The sequence below is a fragment of the Prionailurus viverrinus genome, chromosome A3 (assembly GCF_022837055.1).
Source record: "Prionailurus viverrinus isolate Anna chromosome A3, UM_Priviv_1.0, whole genome shotgun sequence".
Taxonomy (NCBI): Eukaryota; Metazoa; Chordata; class Mammalia; order Carnivora; family Felidae; genus Prionailurus; species Prionailurus viverrinus.
The window spans coordinates 105,332,419-105,351,915 of record NC_062563.1 but is presented as its reverse complement, the minus strand read 5'-3'; the positions used below and the strand labels follow the sequence as shown (position 1 = coordinate 105,351,915).

The following is a 19,497-nucleotide window of genomic DNA, read 5'->3' as shown; positions in this document are numbered from 1 at the left end:
GAAATCTCAGAAATGAGGAACACATTACTGGACACTGGAAGGAAGGCAATCCTTGTGGTAAAGTGGCAAAGTACCAGGCTGAGCGGTGTTTTAGTGTTTTGTAGAAGGTACAGCTTGTGAGCAATGAAACTGGACGTTCAACACGGACTTCCAAGCAAAGTATTGAACGTGCAGCCTGGGTCCTCCTTCCTGCTTATCACAAAATATGAGAGGAGAGAGATGAACCGAAGAAGGAACTGTTAAGCAAAAACAAACAAAACAAAAAACAAAACCCTAGAACTTGGAGATTTGGAAAATTCTGTCCACCCATATTGCAAAACTGAGAAAACTGGTTCGGAAGAGAACACTAAGGGTGTGGCTTAAACAACCACTTGAAAAAGAGATCATGGGTGTGACTCATGGGTGTGATTAAGTTCAGCCTTCTTCACAGAAGCCAGGAATAAAAATGGGATTATACCAACAGAAATACTGCCAGCTGGGACTAAAGGGACAGGAAAACTAGACAAATGGAGGAAGACTGGGACTTCTTAGATCCTACAGGACCAGACAATAGGGCTACTCAGCTAGACATGCTCTATGCTTCAAAAAAAGAAGGACTCGACAGCCAATTTCAGGATCATCAGTTTGAAACTACCTCCTCAGTTTCAGAGGGTGAGGACATCACCTCCATTTGAACAGGCCAGATGGCCAACAACCAAAGTTTTGGAGGCAGGTATGCCCAGCAGGGCCTTGGTGGTGGGACTGCTGTACCAGTGGGCCCAGAAAGTGGGATCATGGCCTCAGTGGGTCTGTAAGGTGGGCCATCAAGTCAAAGAGCATTGTTCTCAAGACTTAAGACTTCATGGAGTTTGTCTTGCTATGTTTTGGACTTGCTAGAGTCCTCTCACTCTTTCCTTCTTTCCTATTTCTCCCTTTTGGAATGACAATATCTATCATATGCCCACAATCATATTTTGTAAACACATAACTTATCTGGTTTCACAGGTTCACAGCTGGACAAGAATTTTGCCTCAGGCTAAATTACACCTCAAGCCTCACACAGATCTGATTTACGTGATATTTAGGTAAGACTTCAGACTTGATGCTGGAATGAGTTAAGATCTGAGGGAATGCTGGGATAGAGCAAAGGTATTTTGCATGGTCATGAATTTGGGGGAGCCACGGGCAGAATGCTATGGACTGAATTGTGTGTCCCCCAAATTCATGTTGAAGTGCTCTCAATGTAACTGTATTTGGACACAGAGCTTTTCAGAGGTAATTAAGGTTAAATGAGGTCATAAGGCTGGGGTCCTAACCAGACAGGACTTAAACCTTTACAGGAAGAGAAAGAGAAAGCTTTCTCTCACCTGTAAGCACAAAACAAACAGAAGAAGAAGAAGAAGAAGAAGAAGAAGAAGAAGAAGAAGAAGAAGAAAGAAAGAAAGAAAAAGAAAGAAAGAAAGAAAGAAAAAGAAAGAAAGAAAAAGAAAGAAAGAAAGAAAGAAAGAAAGAAAGAAAGAGAAAGAAAGAAAAAGAAAAAAGAAAAAGGGGAAAAAAAGGCTTGACACAGCAAGAACATGGCCTTCTGCAATCCAGGAAGAGAGCCCTCACCAGAGGCCAAAGCTGACACCTTGATCTTGGACTTCCCAGCCTCCAAAACTGAGAAATTCTGTTGTTTGAGCCACCCAGTCTATGGTGTTTTGTTATGGTAGCCTGAGAAGAGTGAGATAAAACATACTGGGGGGAAAAAGGAAGAAAAACAGAGCCTCAGGAACCTTCGGAACTACAATCAAAGATCTAACATTCATGTCATCAGGGTCCTGGAAGGAGAGAAGGAGTGAGGGCCAAAAAATGTATTCAAATAAATGAGGGCTAAATGTTCCCCAAATATGGCAAAAGACATAAACCTACAGATTGAAGTTCATAAAACAGGATAAACCCAAAGAAATCCACATCAAGACACACAAACTTGTGAAAACTAAAAACACAGTACTCAAAACGTGTGCAATGACAACCTTTGAAGTTTCAATGAAAAAAATATATATACAAAGACATCGTCTGCTTCTACGCAAGAGTAAAATGGTGAAAGGTAAGTATTTTGGAGTCTTTTCAAGTCTTTCACAATCCAATACGCAGTGTCAGTTCAGGTCTACAACTAAGAATAAGCCTAAAGTACTAATTACAGACAATTGAGGTAACATCTTTATAAATAAGCACATTCTCAGGGAACTCAGCTTAAAATAGGTAGCTTAAAATAGACTGAAAACATCAAAGGTCCCTGCTGTACTTTCTAGGCTGTCAGTCTTGACCCTTGGAGTTAACGCGATTCTTAGCAGGCAGCAAATCAACAAGCAAGATCTCAAAGACAGAAAGTGCAGAAGCAGGCTGCCAGGCCAGTGCTCCTTGGCTTCAGGGTAGAAACTGCAACTGACCACCTGATGAGTATTTCCCCAGTTGGGAGCACTTGTTTGAGCGGTTATCTCAATCAACATTTCTTGAGTTCATTCCCCCGGTTCTCTTTCTCTCTCCTTCCCATCTACCTCCTAAGTGCCCTTGTACTTGAGCCTAAGGACAACTTCCCTTTCACCTCCACTCTCAACCCTGGACAAACTCATTGTGAATTCTCAATCTCTTATTTCTGCCTCTGCAACTTCCCTAAAGAACCACTCATCTCTTCAAAACTCCATCTCCTTAGCATTAAGAGATGACCCAGCCCAGACAAGATGTCTTCTTTCCATCATCGCACACCCTGTTTCTCTCTCAAGGATTTGGAAGCTTACATACACATTAGGGTGCTGGAAATAATCTTCCTCTTTCCCCAGGGAGATTCAAAGTCCTCTGTTGCACTGAAAAAAATGTAAAACTCCTCCTTCACATTCTAAGTAAGCTATGTCCCACGCCAACAATGACTTCTCAATTAATATCTTGTTTGTAACACATTCTTAAACTCCTCTGTAGCGCTCACACCACGTTTAGTAAATGTTCAATAAAAATCTTCCAAATGTACCACATTTACATAGTCTTTATCCAGTATGAATTCTCTTTTGCTGGCCAAAGGCTGAATGCTCACTAAAGGCTTTTCCGTATTCTTTGGTTTTCCCTCCAGCATGAGTTTTCTGATGTTGAGAAAGGGATGAACTCTGGCTGAAAGCTTTTCCACATTCCTTACACTTATAGGGTTTTTCTCCAGTGTGAGTTTTCTGATGCTTTGTAAGAGATGAGCTCTGGCTGAAAGCTTTTCCACAGTCCTTACACTTGTAAGGTTTCTCTCCAGTGTGTGTTCTCTGATGACGAATGAGGGCTGAGCGGTCACTGAAGGCTTTGGCACAATCATTGCATTTATAGGGTTTCTCCCCAGTGTGAGTTCTCTGGTGTTGAGTCAGGGCTGAACAGTAGCCAAAGGCTTTCCCACACTCATTACACTCATAAGGCCTCTCCCCAGTATGAGTTCTCTGGTGCTGAATAAGGCCCGATCGATCGCTAAAGGCTTTCCCACATTCATTACACTTATAGGGTTTCTCTCCAGTGTGAATGACCTGATGCTGGGTAAGGAATGTGCTTTGGCTAAAGGCCTTCCCACATTCATTACACTCATAAGGTTTCTCTCCAGTATGAATTCGCTGATGTTGAGTGAGGTATGAGCTCTGATTAAAGGCCTTCCCACATTCATTGCATTCATAGGGTTTCTCTCCAGTATGAATTATATGATGCCGAATAAGGGCAGAGCGGTGACTGAAGGCTTTCCCACACTCATGACACTCGTAGGGTTTCTCTCCAGTATGAATTCTCTGGTGTAGAGTAAGATGTATACTCTGGCTAAAAGCTTTACCACATTCATTACATTCGTAGGGTTTTTCTCCTGTGTGAATTCTCTGATGCAAGACAAAAGCTGAGTAGTAACTAAAGGCTTTCTCACACTCATTACACTGCCAAGGTTTCTTTTCTGCACAAACTTTCTCGTGCCTCGTTAGATCTGAATTTTGTTTTAAGTTCTTTTTAAATGAATCACAGTTATGTAGTCTCTCTCCTTGCTGTTGAACAAGTAATGACCTTCGACTAAAACTTCTCCCAAATTCATGACACTGGTAACTTCTCTCCCCAGAAGATTTCTTCTGAGTGACAACCTCCTGTATTAAATGTTTCTCATGGTTTTCCTGCTGACTCTCTGAAGAATCCTCGTATTCACTGGAACTTTCCTTTGGAAATCTTCCTATTAACACCCCAGGGGCTGATTCTTCTTCAGAAATATCCTGCTCTGGAGTTAGGTCCTTACTCTCTGGTCTTGTCTCCCAGTCTGAAAGAAACAAAAATACACATGTACCATTTCCTACACAGGAAAGAAAAATATTTGATGTGGTAGGAAAATAATGAAAAACAAAGCAATGAAAAAATGCTTACAGGGAACACAGGAACTCGAAAGCTCTCAAAAATAGCTTTGCAGGGGCGCCTGGGTGGCTCGGTCGGTTAAGCGTACGACTTCGGCTCAGGTCATGATCTCACGGTCCGTGAGTTCGAGCCCCGCGTCGGGCTCTGTGCTGACCGCTCAGAGCCTGGAGCCTGTTTCAGATTCTGTGTCTCCCTCTCTCTCTGCCCCTCCCCTGTTCATGCTCTGTCTCTCTCTGTCTCAAAAATAAATAAACGTTAAAAAAAAAAATTAAAAAAAAATAGCTTTGCAATCTTGAGAGAACATGAGAAAACAAAGATGGGAGGGCAAAGAAGTTCAGCTGCACAAAAGGGAGACAGTGAGCAGGTACTCAAAATTCCTCTACCTAGTAGGGTAGGAGATGAGAAAGAATAACAGAGAAAACTAAACAGAGGTGATGTGGGGAAATGGCAGATAAGATTTTAGAAACCGGGTGTGGCAGAGACAGAGAAGACAGTCTTTCAGGGATTGCCCCCTATTACCCCCTCGCTGGAGCTTCTGTGCTTCGTGCTTTGAGAATAGCCATCAGTAGCTGATCTCCTTGCCACCAATCCTTCCCCATCCTAGTATTTCCCAATCACTGCTAACAGACTAACCTTCAAAACTGTCGCTGTTAAACAAAAATCTCTGGTGGTTCTGTTGCCTCAAGAGGAGACACAGATTCTCTAAGCTAGCATTCAAAGTGGTCCAGATCGACAAATTTACACCATCACAAAGCTTGGTGATTAAGAAGTAACTGATTGGGGTGCCTGGGTGGCTCAGTCAGTTGAGCGTCTGACTTCAGCTCAGGTCATGATCTCACAGTCTGTGGGTTCGAGCCCTGCGTCGGGCTCTGTGCTGACAGCTCAGAGCCTGGAGCCTGCTTGGGATTCTGTGTCTCCTCTCTGTTCCTCCCCCGCTTACACACTCTCTCTCTCTCTCTCTTTCTCAGAAATAAAGATTAAAAAAAAAAAGAAGTAACTGATCACCTTTGATTGCCCAATAACAACAAACTATAAACAATTAAATGGAATGAAGTTTAAAAAAAAAAATGAGGGGTGCCTGGGTGACTCAGACAGTTAAGCGTCCAACTTTTGATTTCAGCTTAGGTTATGATCTCGTGGTTTGTAAGTTCCAGCCCCGCGTCGGGCTCTGCACTGACAGTGCAGAGGCTGCTTGGGATTCTCTCTCCCTCTCTGTCTAACCCTCCCCTGATCACATGCTCTTGCTCTCCCTCTTTCTCTCTCTCTCTCAAAATAAATAAATAAACTTAAAAATATATACGTTTAAAAAAATGAGCAGCATGTAGGGAGGAGAAGGCCAAATCTCTACATGCTCAGATTGGTCCCAACTTGTCAGGATATCCGCTCCAAATCCTAGGCTTCTGAGTAAGAATTTTGGGATTAAAGTTAAAAATGCTAAAAATGTTTATTTTCAGGCTTAAACGGTCTTTAATTTCTATTCCAACCATGACTCTACATAAAATAAATCAATATAGGGGCACCTGAGTGGCTCAGTCGGTTGGGCGTCTGACTTCAGCTCAGGTCATGATCTCGCAGTCTGTGAGTTCTAGCCCCGCGTCGGCCCTGTGCTGACAGCTTGGAGCCTGGAACCTGCTTCGGATTCTGTGTCTCCCTCTCTCTCTCTGCCCCTCCCCCGCTTATGCTCTGTCTCTCTCATTCTCAAAAATAAACAACTGTTAAAAAAAATTTTATTAAAGGGGTGCCTGGGTGGCTCAGTCAGTTGAGCTTCTGACTTAGGCTCAGGTCATGATCTCACGGTCTGTGAATTCAAGTCCCATGTCGGGCTCTGTGCTGACAGCTTGGAGCCTGGAGCCTGCTTCAGATTCTGTGTCTCCCTCTCTCTCTGACCCTCCCCCGTTCATGCTCTCTCTCTGTCTCAAAAATAAATAAACATTGGGGCGCCTGGGTGGCTCAGTCAGTTAAGCGTCCGACTTCGGCTCAGGTCATGATCTCACGGTCCATGAGTTCGAGCCCCGCGTCGGGCTCTGTGCTGACAGCTCAGAGCCTGGAGCCTGTTTCAGATTCTGTGTCTCCCTCTCTCTCTGACCCTCCCCCATTCATGCTCTGTCTCTCTCTGTCTCAAAAATAAATTAAAAAAAAAAAAAGTTAAAAAAATTTTTTAAAAAGATTAAAAAAATAATAAATAAATAAACATTAAAAAAATAAAAATAAAATAACTAAAAAAATAAATAAATAAAGTAAATCAATATAATACAATGTTGTGAGCTACACATCATAATCAGGGAAGTGCCTGGGATTTTAAAAAGCAAATAGACAGAAATAAGTTAAAGGCAAATGGACTTTCAGCTAAGGGGAGTGGAGGAATTAAATCCCAAATATTTGGAGAACACACAGTTGGCGGAAGAAAATAAGAGACTGCTTGTCTGGTGTTAAGGGTTCGAGTTGGAGAATACAGAAGATAAAACGGTTAGGCAGGTAGTAACAAAAGCTTTAGAAGCAGGTAGAATAATACAGAACTGGCAGAGTGGGGAATCTAGTAATGATATGCTGCGTCAGTTAGATAAGGGTAAGACCAAAGGAAGTAAAACTAGCTGGCAGTCTACTGCAGTATCTAGTTGGATAGAAATGATCAGGTCAAATTCATGGTATCTATCACAAAAAAGTTACCAGGACTTAATAGCTATCATTTACTTAGCATTTAGCTAGGTACTAGTCGAAGCATTTCTCTTGGATTACTTGATTTGATCCTCACAGCAAATCTAGGCGTTAAGTGCGATCATTATCCCCATTTTATAGCTGGGGAATTTGAGTCACAGAGAGGATAATTCACTTGTCAAAGGTCACAGGGCTAGTAAGTAGTTGAGACCGGCTTTGAACAAAGTGGTTTCAAAATCTGCACTCAACCACTATACTATGCTGTGTCCACTTACATAGAGAGAAAGGCAAGGGGAAACTCAGAGATTGATTTTTAGTCAATCTGTGACAATCTGGTCTGAGACAAAAAGTCACCTTATCCTGCAGAGATAAAAAATATATGAAAAAGCCTAGTTTAGAACCTAACACCCAAACATATAATTAACAAATATTAAAACGTTGATTTCATGGGAATGCAAGCTGGTGCAGCCACTCTGGAAAACAGTGTGGAGGTTCCTCAAAAAACTAAAAATAGAACTACCCTATGACCCAGCAATTGCACTACTAGGTATTTATCCAAGGGATACAGGTATGCTGTTTCGAAGGGACACATGCAACCCCATGTTTATAGCAGCACTATCAACAATAGCCAAAGTATGGAAAGAGCCCAAATGTCCATCAGTGGATGAATAAAGATGTGGTGTGCATATATATATATATATATATATATATATATACACACACACACACAATGGAGTATTACTCAACAACCAAAAAGAATGAAATCTTGCCATTTGCAACTACGTGGATGGAACTGGAGGGTATTATGCTAAGTAAAATTAGTCAGTCAGAGAAAGACAAATATCATATGACTTCACTCATAAGAGGACTTTAGGAGACAAAACAGATGAACATAAGGGAAGGGAAGCAAAAAGAATATAAAAACAGGGAGGGGGACAAAACAGAAGAGACTCATAAATATGGAGAACAAACTGAGGTTACAGGAGGGGGTGTAGGAGGGGGGATGGGCTAAATGGGTAAGAGGCACTAAGGAATCTACTCCTGAAATCATTGTTGCACTATATGATAACTAATTTGGATGTAAATTTAAAAAATAAAATAAAAATAAAAGACCTAAAAAAAAAAAAATCATGCTTAGTGAATTTTCAGGATACAATTATCCCCAGGTAGGAAATAAATATGGTTTCAATGGTGACTCATCAAAAAAAAAAAATGGCTGATTTCATTGTACCTTATTTGGGTAAAAGAATTGGTTTGAAAGGGTGGAAAGTATTACTTTCTAAAAAAAATTTTTTTTTAAATTATGAATTTTAATAGATGACCATCCACAGAGCTGGAATGTGGCATGGGAGAAAGGGACTTCACTTCAACTTTTTCACGGGTCTAACGAAATCTGGAAAGGCTCCTCCACAAGCACTTTGAAGATGCTTTGGTCCATTTGATCCCAATGACCATCTGGGTTTTATGTCATCACTCACCTGAAAGAGCTGCTTTTGAGACTTCTCTCTCCAGCTCCTTTCCGCACTCCAAAGGAGAGATCGCATCGGGCTTGGAAATTGGAAGCCCTGCTCATGGGAAAAGAAAAATTAGTTTGGTCAAGAGGTCGGTGAGAGACAGCATAAGAGAAAGAAAGAGAAAGGCTGGTTTTGGATTTCTCCCTCAATGGTGCTTAAAAGAAGGGAGGAAGAGGATATGGGGTCTATCTGAGCAGAACAACTGAGTCTCTATTAAAAGAATAGCTCTCTCTATTAAAAGAATAAGCATCCATTTCTTAAGAGGTATCTTCAGTAGAATTTCATCTCAACATCCTTGGTCATGGAGTAGAGAAGAAGGATGCTACCACCTGGCAAATATAATCAAAAGGTGTCCATCTCTAACTGTGGGAGGGTTAAACGTGTATCCAGAAACAAAAGTAGACATTGCCTGTCTCAGGACTTACACGACGATGAAGAATCCTTGAATCTAAGAACCTCAGAACTCCTAGGAACTAAGGAAGCAAAGAAACCACACTGGGTAAGTTCAAAGTGGAGGAGGGAGCTGTCCTTACCCAGCAAGACCAGATTTCTGTGCTTCTCAGGCACATCTCCCTGAGGAGGGTTCAGCTGCTTCCACTGGGTGAGAGCCTCGGCCATATCCCTGATTACCAATGACTCCTGAAAAAGCAAACACACCAGTGCTCACCAAGGGATCTTCCAGAAGCCTCTGAGAAGCACTCAGAGCAGAAAGAGAGGATGGACACAAGGGTTAGACAAAATGACGTCTAACATCCCTTCCAACAGTAAGATTCTCTGGTGTATCTGTAGCCACAGACTCACTCCTTGCCTCAATGTATCAGAATTGCATGTAACCGGAAAGAAGCAAGGAACCTTCATTGTAAAATCTGAAGGCACCAAGTCATTAGTTTATGCATTGGTAAATTAAATTATAGAACTACAGACATCGTTACCATTTAGACATGGGAAAGTGGAGAAAATATAATTATGAGTTAACTATGTTCTTTGTGATATGGTTTTAAAATATAAGGGGTTCAAGAAATAGGAAACAGTTTTCTCTCTAATTCTCCTTTGAGAACACAATCAGTCCAATACGTATTAAAAATTAAGATGTTTGCTACACGTCACAGAATATATATTTATTTGTAAAACAGTGTCTCAAGCCCAAAGTATGAAAGTTCCTAACGTGTTCTCACCATTTCTCATAGTGGCCCTGATCAATCTGATAGCCCCCGTCCTTTGCTCCATCTACTTTCTAACCTATCTTACACGACTCCCCCCATGTTCCCTGTGCTCCAGTTGGTGGCTGCCTTTCAGCTGCTTGAAATGTGTGCCACACTCCGTTTCACCCCTTTCTACATGCTGCTTCCTGTTCTTGAATGTTCTCCCCCATCTGATCCTTTCAGCTATTTAAAAAAAAAAAAAATTTTTTTTAATGCTTATTTATTTTTGAGAGAGAGAGAGAGAGAGAGAGACAGACAGACAGAGCGCGAGCAGGGGAGGTACACAGAGAGAGAGGGAGACACAGAATCCCCAGCAGGCTCCAGGCTCCAAGCTGTAAGCACAGAGGGGCCTTTCAGGTATTTTAATCCTACTCACACTTCAGATCTCAGCTCAGGTGTTACCTCCTCAGAGAAGCCTTCCCTGGGCTTGTAGGGTTGTAGCACCAAGTTCACTTCTCTTGGGTTTTGCACACACTGAGGGGACTTTGTGATTAATGTCTGTCTCTCTCATTAGACAGTGAGCTCCAGGAGAACAGAGGCTAACCGGGTCCAATTTTGCTCACTGAAGCAACCCTAGTTATCTGGCACAGCGCAGGAACACTAAGTATGTGTCAAACAGCTGAACGAAGGAAGGAACACAGGAAGTTTGCACGGGATGTTCTATAAAAGTGTGCGTGGGAGGGGCGCCTGGGTGGCTCGATTAAGCATCTGACTCTTGATTTCAACTCAGGTCATGATCTCACAGTTCATGAGTTTAAGCCCCACCTCAGGCTCTGTGCTGACAGTGTGGAGCCTGCTTGGGATTCTCTGTGTCCCTCTCTCTCTCTGCCTCTCCCCCACTCACTCTTGCTCAAAAAAAAATATGCGTGGGAAGAGAGGTGGAGAGGGGAACAGAACATATCATACGTTGAAAACACCGCAGGAGGGCAAGCCTAACCTTGATCTAGATGGCAGGCACACAGTTCAGACTGTCTACTAAAATGTAGGGAAAGGGAACAGAGTGGGTAATGGTCCTCTGAATCTATAGCTGAATCGATTTCCTGATAAGACAGATGTCTAATATTTTTTCTAATTCTACACGAAAAAAACTTTCTGTACAACTTTAACTGTGATACATTAAAACAGACCAGTCTCTGGGATGCTAGCAAATGAAACAGTCTTGTCTTGCTTTGAACCACCACTTTTGCCATAGCTCCCTGAGCGCATAAATGAATATACTGGGTGATTTTGCTTGTAGTCAGCATTCTAACGTTTATGACACAGCCCTCTAAAACAACTGGTAAAATAATTCGCCTAATAAAATAAAGTTAGAAGAACTACCTACTTGGAAAATCCCCTGCTCGAAATAATTTAACTCTTTATTTCCCACATTTCATGACCTGAGCTAAAGTCTGAGGCTTCACAGACTGAGCCACCCAGTTGCCTCTATTTACGTTTCTGGTCCCTTAAGACCATATGCCTCGGGAGTGATCACACAGCAATACAATTTTTATGGTCTTCTCCCTTTACAAACAATGCTAACAGTAACAGACTAACTGGCATTCCTTTTAGACTTTAGTTCCCTGAGAGAATTATAGCAGTCAAACTTGTTTATGGAGTTGCTGCCCTGTGTGCACGTGCTGGTGTTGGAAGACACAGGAAGATCAACCGGAAACTGTCCAGCAGATGCTACTTTCTCTCCCCTGTTTTCTGAACGAGATCTACAAATTCAGATCAGAGCCCCCAGTGTTTCACAGTGCGCTGTGAGGCAGGTGTGAAGTTGTCAAACAGTCCCAGTGCCTTTCCCACAGAGTCTGCCATTGTCTCATCATCCGGGGCCAGATCTAGCAGAAGCATCTTGACTAACTTCCCTTCAATCCGAGGGAGGCGTGTTTCATCTTGCCGGGCCTCTACAAACTTTCGTGGGGCTTTATTTACCTTTGGAATGAGACCCAGTGTAGGTTTTCTTGCAGTCTGGCTACGGACCTAAGCTTCCCTTACCACACTTCAGGTCACTCTACAGTGACACACATAGCCTTTGAAGACCTCCAACTCACTTACAGACTTTTGGCCAAAGCCAAAGCAATACAGAATAATTCTGTATTCTATTCTCTAATTATCTACTCTCATATTTTCCAAAGTGCAGTTTTTATCCCGGTATTTTTTATCCCAAGTTCTCTAGAGGATGGGGGGGGGGGGGGGGGGGGGGGGGGAGGAAAACCTCTTCCAAGGCCTTTTAGGACTTGTCTGTACCAGTCATTTCTGTATGAAATGACTTTCATTTTTGCTGATTAGCTATCTTTTTTTTTTTTTTTTTTTATCTCTATCTTATTTCCTCAGTAAATTTCATGAGGCAGGGAAACTGGCTTTTATCACTTTGCATCTGACCATGAGGCCAATGACAGTACTGAAGAGCTAGTAAGAGTGAATCGAGTACTAAGTGGATCAAGGAGTAATGCTGAAAGGAAAGTTCTGCACAAGTAAGGAGCATTTACTGTCAGGCTCGTCACTCATCATTTTATCAGGATGAACCCAGTGGTCTAGGAAACAGGGCTGAGCGATTCCATAACAATGGCAGAAACTGTATTCCTGTTCTGAGAACAAAAGAAAAAAAAAGAAAACTAAACCCACCTGGGATGCAGTGGTCAGCAACACAGTGATCATGTCATTTTCTTTAGGGTTTTCAGCACCGGGAAGGTCTGAGTCCTCAGAAAGCGACCCTACAAGTGGAGATAGGAGCCATGACGATTACTCTTGCCTTGTGGTAAACTTGCAGAAACTTCCATACACAGCTACTTGTCACCTAAGAAAAGTCAACACAGGAAATCAAGGCACAATCCTGCAACATTCCTGAATCAAGACAAACACGACCTCCCATTCCTCCTATCCTCTGCCCTTAAATTCTAGTAGAACTCTGCAGTGAACATCTAGACACATAAATTAAATACATTATTTCTATCTATCATCTGCTGAATGACAAAGTAATACTCAAGAGTCTGTCCATCCGTTCCTCACTTAATGGTTTGTTCCTGTCCTATTCCAGAATCACAGGATGAAGGAAGACTAGTTAAATTCCTTTTGAACACTGGCTTTTCAGATATAATACTGGCATTCTTAGAAAATCGATGAGTCTTATGGGTGGAAAAAAATCTAGTCTTCTAAACAAATCCTGTGACTTCTAGAAACCTCACTTTCTGCATCTGCAAATGGGCACAACAATCTTCTTCCTACCACCTTACAGGGTTCCCGTGAGGACAAAACGAAGTCATTATCAAAAGCCAAATTGTCGGGGTGCCTGGGTGGCTCAGTCGGTTAAGCGGTCGGCTCAGGTCATGATCTCGTGGTCCGTGGGTTCGAGCCCCGCGTCGGGCTCTGTGCTGACAGCTCAGAGCCTGGAGCCTGTTTCAGATTCTGTGTCTCCCTCTTGCTGACCCTCCCCCGTTCATGCTCTGTCTCTCTCTGTCTCAAAAATAAATAAACATTAAAAAAAATTAAAAAAAAAAAGCCAAATTGTCAAATCTGGTGATCTGGGGGACAAGGGAGGCACACATCATCCTAAAGACGCGCAGGGCAATGGGGTAGCGGGCTCTCCCTCAAAACCCTAACGGGAAACCAACCAGTTGGAAAGGGCTGTCGTCTCACAGAGAAGAGGTGATGCTTCTCCTTCCGGAGCCTGCCCCAGCCAGAGGGCAGCCTTTCCCTTCTTTTCACTCCAGCAGGCTCTGCGGCTGCATCCCTCCGAAATTCTCACCTCTGCCCCCAGGCTCCATGGAGACTCCCTCCCCTGGCCAGCGCAGGCGACGACGGCCGCGGAAGAAGGGCGCAGCGAACGCGCGAGGGACCCCGGGGGTCCCCCGCTCTGGTGCACTCAGAGGCCCGGGAACGCGCGCGCGACCCTCGCAGGGCAGCCTGGCGCCACCCTGGGGCCCTCCCGCCGCCCTCCTTCCGTCCACTCAGACTTGGAAGGACCCGCGCTTAGGCCTCCTCGACCCCAGGTTCGACCTCCCGCACCACGCAGAAGCAGCCCCGGCCTAGCAACAAAGGCATCTAAGAGCCGGCGGGGCCAAGTTGAGCCGGCCCGATCTCGAGGCTGAACTACGACTCCCAGAATCCTCCGCGGGGCGCGGCCTACGTCACCGGTGGTCGCTTCCCAGAGGACTCTGCGGGATGTTGGCCAGGCGGCCCTCCCCACTCCGGGCCGGCACTGTACCGAAGTCGCGCACTTATTGGGTGGCCGAGAGAGTTAGGCCCCTGAGAAACCCTTCCAAGAGTGTTAGGCCCTCCTTCTTGGATGAGGACGCTGGGCCCCGGCTCAGAAGATGTATTCGGCCGCACTAACTCCCGCCTCGCAGAGGACGTTCACTGCCCCGCAACTGTGACGAGCCATGGGCGCCACCCCCGACCTACCCTGGATTCCCTCTCTACCGGCAGTGCTCCCTCGGGAGGGGAGGCCGTCTCATCGCTTCCTTTCTGCGCCCATTATCAGTCCGCCCATTGTGGCGGGAACAGAGATGATATAAAGTGACCGCAGCCTCTAACCCAGTGGTTCTCAAACTGGGAAGTCTTGTTAAACTTCCCAGTCTCAAACTTCCAAGTCTCACCTGGAAGTCTTGTTAAAACAGTGCTAAACTCAACCCTTATTCAGGAATCTGGAGTGGGACCTGAGCATTTGCATTCCTAACAAGTTCCCAAGGGATGCTGAAGCTGCTCATTTGGAAACCAACTAAATGTTGGAATCCCTGGACCGCTCTTCTTTTTCTGTGAACACTTCTCAGTAATCTTGTTCAATCTAGATGTTCTAAATACCATCCAAACGTGATCAACTCCCAACTTATATCTCCAGCATAGGTTTCTCCTCTGACCTTGAGCTGTCTCCTCAACTCCTTACTTGTTTAATGAATATCTCTAGTATAGGACGTTCAAAACTGAATTTTTGAGATCCTTCCTCCCCCAATGCCATAACTCTTACTCCCGCAGTTTTCCCTACTTCAGTAAATGGCAACTCGTCCCTCTAGTTGCTCAGTTCAAACACCTTGTGGTCATCGTCCTCTTTATCACACAACCCACATCCAGTTCCTCTGCAAATCCTGTTGGCTGTACTCTCGAAATACATACAGAATCTGACCACTTCTCGCCACCTCCAGTGCTGCCACCCTGGTCTAAGCACCCATCATCTGTTGCCTGGATCACTACACATGCCTGCCAACTGGTCTCACTCCTACTCTTGCCCTGTGTATCCTATTCTCAACACACTTGCTCTCCTATCTCCAAACAAAGCCAAAGTCCGTACAATGGCCCACAGAGCCCTTCAAGATCTCCACCATCCACACTAACTCTCTGATCTCATCTTCTACCACTTTCCCCTTATTTGTTCCGCTGCAGCCAGACTGGCCTGTCATTCTTCAATTGAGTGAAGCATGCTTCCACTATGGAGCCTTTGTGCTTGTTCCTCTGCCTCGATAGACACCCTGGGTAGATACCCCCAGGTATCCACAGAGCTTGCTCTCTCACCTCCAGACCTTTTCCATAGCACTTTTCTATTTCTAACATGTAATTAATTTTATTTATTGGGGGTGTCTTCCAACACTACAGACTAAACTCCATGGGAGGAGTATCCCAGAGTATTTACTGCTACTTAGATAAACAGAACTGAGTATATTCTCTGTACTTGTAGAGAAGGTACAAATGCCCGAAACTAATACTGTCCTTGTTGCTTTTCTTGGCTTTCATTTGGGATGATTTTGGAAAACTTGGACGTCCTTTGTAACCCTCCTTTTATTTACAGAGGCCCTACTTTAAAGTTTTGGGGATTTTTTTTTTTAGAATTGGGGAGGGGCAGAGAGAGCAGGGGGGGCAGGGGTTGGGGAAGAGAGGGAGAATCCCAAACAGGCTCCCTGCTGTCAGCATGGAACCCCAACTGGGGCTCAATCTCACGAACCGTGAAATCATGACCCGAGCAGAAATCAAGAGTCAGGTGCTTTAGTGACTGAGCCACCCAGGTGCCCCCAGAGGCCCTACTTTAGAAATAAGGTAGCCCTAGACACTACCAGCTGGCCCAAGCACATAAATTGGTGTCCCACAGTAGAGTGGAGCTGGAACACTCCACTCTATTTTTTTAAGATAAAAATCCCCAATGAGTCCCCATTGTCTCTTAAGGGTAGATGGTCCTTGAGTTTTCCTAAATTTGCTGAGGGCTTCTGTTTCCCTTTAGTCTGTGTTTGCCACAACATCCCACCAGGAACGTATCTTTGCATTCCTTAAGAAGCTGCCTTTAAAGGCCATTTACTTTGATGTGAAAGTTGATATATAGAGAGAGATCAAAGGATATGCAGAGGATATAAAAGGAATCCTTTAGTGACCTTGGAAGAGGGCAAAACCGGAAATGTAAAGGTAGGATCTGGGTGGCAAACAGATGGAGGTTTCAGGGACATGAGATTCAACAGAAGAGAGAGGTGCTAAAGGTCTCGGGTACTGAGAAAGGAAGGCAGATGTGAGACAGGCAATCAAACTTGGGAGTGAAATAGCAAAGGCAATAAATCAGGCCTGAGTCATGTACCTAGTTATGTTACATGTTACCTTTGGGCACATAGCCTCAGCTCTTTGCTCCAACTCAGCTGCCAGAACCTGTGAACTAACTCGGACATTTGATTGCACCACCTCCAGCTGTACAGTTATCTGCTGGGAGTGCCAGTCTCTCCCCGTTGCTTGCCACAGCCCAGACAACTGCACAGCTCCAGTTTCCGGTTCCTTGCACCACTTCCAGGCTTGCTGAAGTGCCACACAATGGTTTGGGATCTGGCCTTTCTAGGGGTGGCTGGATGATGCAACCTGAAAGTGTGGGGTAAACAGGAGGAATCTGGTCAGTTAAATTCCTTCTGCCCGTCAACTTTTAACAGGAATTTCCTTTGGCTGTGAATATAGTGGATAAATACATAAGGGTTTATTTTCTCTCATTCAAGATTAGGATTAGGCAGTCCAGAGCTGGTATGGAGTCTTCATAAGATCACCAAGGAATCAGAAGTCTTTTGCTTTTCTCCCTTCCCATCCTTCAGGCATGGCTTATATCCTCAAAGTCACAAGATGTCTGCTGAAATTCCAGCCACTAAATCCACGTTCCAGGTAGAGAAGAAGGGAAGAGCAAAAGCAAAAGGGTTTTTTTTTTTTTAGCTGTCCCTCCCTTTGAAGGTGTCCCCAAAAGTCCTGTCCAACAAATTCCAATTATACTAACATATCATTTGCTTGATATTTGACACATCAATACATTACTGGCCTGACATTTGATATATCAGTATTTCATTGGTCTGACTAGCCATACCTCACTACAAGACAGGCTGAGAAATAAAGCTGAGCACTCTGCTGTGCTCAGAAGAGCCTTGGATTTCCTATTGTTAAGGACGAAAAAAAGTACAACTACAACTTAGGCAACTAACGGCTTCTGCCACAGTAAGCATTAGTTAATGCTTATTATCAACACTAGCTATTGCAAGGTTGCTTAATCATGAGGTTCTATAAAGTGGCTCAGTAAGTTGATCCTAGTTTATTTGGTCAATTGCCTCTTCTGCAGACTTTGCATAGGTTTTAGACACATGTGTGAAGGGAAGGAAAGGAATCCACATCTTTACAGGATACTTATGGCATGTTTAGCAGGTTGGACATGAGATCTTCGATCATCATGGGGACTGATTTTTTTTGTGGCCTCTGCTATTGGGCTTCACTATTAACTCCATTTGTCCTTTCCAAGGTTCCAGGTTCCTGCTCATTAACAAGATGAAAGAAGAGAGCGTCATGCTCATTCTCTATCCTTCACCGATTGTAATGCCAATATGGTACAAGAAATTAAAATAGGGGTGCCTCGCTGGCTTATTTGGTGTGACTCTTGGAGTATGTGCCTCTTTTAAGTTTATTTATTTGAGTGAGAGAGAGAGAGAGAGAGAAAGAGAGCGCAATCAGGGGAGAGGCAGAGAGGGGGAAAGAGAGAGAATCCCAAGCAGGCTTTGCACTGCCAGCACGGAGCTTGATGCAGGGCTCAAACTCACGAACTGGGAGATCACAACCTGAGCCAAAACCAAGAGCCAGACGCTTAACTGACTGAGCCACCCAGGCACCCCAAGTGTGCAATTCTCATCTTGGGGTTGTGAGTTCAAGCCTGATATTGGGTGTGGAGCCTACTTAAAAAAAAAAGAAAAGAACTGGGGGCACCTGGGTGGTTCAGTCTGTTAAGCACCCGACTTCGGCTCAGGTCATTCCCCTGACCTGAACCCTGCGTCAGGGTTCGTGACTTTGAACCCTGCGTCAGGCTCTGTGCTGACAGCTCAGGGCCTGGAGCCTGCTTTGGATTCTGTGTCTCCCCCTCCCTCTGCCCCTGCTTGCACTCTGTCTCTCTAAAAAATAAAATGAGGGGCGCCTGTGTGGCTCAGTCGGTTGAGTGTCCAACTTCGGCTCAGGTCATGACCTCATGGTCTGTGAGTTCGAGCCCCGCATCGGGCTCTGTGCTGACAGCTCAGAGCCTGGAGCCTGCTTCGGATTCTGTGTCTCCCTCTCTCTCTGCCCCTCCCCCGCTCATGCTCTTTCTCTCTCTCTCTGTCAAAAATAAATAAACATTAAAAAAAATTTTTTTTAAATAAAATGAAAACATTGAAAAATTTAAAAAAATAAAAAAGGAAAGAAAAGAAAAGAAAAGAACTGTGCTTTTTAAAAAACACGCCTAGACACGAGGAACCTGTCCTCATCTTGGTGTTCATGTTCTCTCAGCTGCTCCAGGGAATTACTGCTTTATTACTAAGCAGGAATTCTCCACTTGATCTTAGCCAAAAGGCCGAGAAGCGATAAGCAGGAATTCTCAAGATGTAGGTGTGAGGAAGCCAATCTCTGCCTCCACTGTGTAGGCGTGGATAGGACAGTCTGCATTTTGGTTTCGCAGATACTGATGTTGAGGGCAAGGAGGACAGCATGTCTCATAGACCCGGTGGCCCGGCTCTCAGCTACAGCCTCATGTCTGCTGCTTTAGTACTAAAGGAGGACCGCTCATGGATGACCTATGCCTGGAGTTAACTTTGCTTTGTGATATTCTTTGAGATTAGACATAGCGCCATCTCCTGGTTCACTGTGGCTGACTTCTTCAGCCTGGAACCCCACCCAGCTGCCATGGCTGTAGCTGGCTTGCAACTGGACTGAGAACTTTCGGCATAAATATTCTTTCCCTTCAGCATTTATACACGAATACAATGTGAGAAAGGGAAGGTGTTATGTCAAAATATGGATGGAATGGCAGAGCTACACTAAGGAATTTTAGCTATCAATGAGACTAAACACATGTAACACAAAAACACAACCGCTAACCTGGAAACAAGGGTGATGGGTTAGTCTACTAGAGACCAAAGGTCAGGTTAGAGGGCAGAAGAGCCAAAGTTCAGAAGAGCCAACTGATGCTGGATGATGTCCCTAGTGAAGAACAGGGCATACCCAAACCAGGACTCCAGGAACCTCAAAGAACAGTAGATTAAGAGCTAATAGCACAATTATCATGAAGGTATTTATAGTCCTACAGATGTATTAGCTTCATTAATTTTCTTACTGAAGTCTCTAGTTCTGGAAAGTGCTTTTGATTGAGGACTCAAGTTCTCATGACTAGACAGGTATTCATTCATTGAGAAAATATATAATAAGTGGCAGGCATCACACTGAGGACACAGCAGCTCACAGGTATGAAATAGTTCCCGTTCTTATGGAGTGGTCTAGAAATTTAAAAAATTAATTAATTATACATACATACATACATAAAT

The 19,497-nt window shown here is 44.1% G+C and overlaps 1 protein-coding gene across 5 annotated transcripts; it reads right to left on the bottom strand.

The window, feature by feature from the left end:
* Positions 1–1,533: 1,533 nt before the first annotated feature.
* Positions 1,534–19,399, bottom strand: ZNF892 (zinc finger protein 892). Of its 5 annotated transcripts, none has more exons than XM_047853497.1 (5): positions 19,290–19,399; positions 12,347–12,518; positions 9,068–9,173; positions 8,499–8,585; positions 1,534–4,273 (listed from the first exon to the last, which is right to left on the bottom strand). In XM_047853497.1, exons 2-5 carry the CDS (start codon positions 12,377–12,379, stop codon positions 3,003–3,005), a joined length of 1,497 nt encoding a protein of 498 aa, XP_047709453.1. In that variant the 5' UTR covers positions 12,380–12,518; positions 19,290–19,399; the 3' UTR covers positions 1,534–3,002. The 5 variants fall into 5 exon arrangements, with proteins under 5 accessions (XP_047709453.1, XP_047709455.1, XP_047709452.1 ...); XM_047853499.1 differs by lacking the exon at positions 19,290–19,399 and adding an exon at positions 14,123–14,216; XM_047853496.1 differs by lacking the exon at positions 19,290–19,399 and adding an exon at positions 13,467–13,734.
* Between the last annotated feature and the right edge of the window lie 98 nt (positions 19,400–19,497).

Bases quoted from the DNA above. Each gene is read 5' to 3' on its own strand.
- ZNF892 (XM_047853495.1), bottom strand. The intron at 8,586-9,067 runs GTAAGGACAGCT...TCCCATGAGCAG, and splicing joins CAGAAATCTGGTCTTGCTGG to GGCTTCCAATTTCCAAGCCC. The intron at 4,274-8,498 runs GTGAGTGATGAC...TGTTTCTTTCAG, and splicing joins CTCAAAAGCAGCTCTTTCAG to ACTGGGAGACAAGACCAGAG.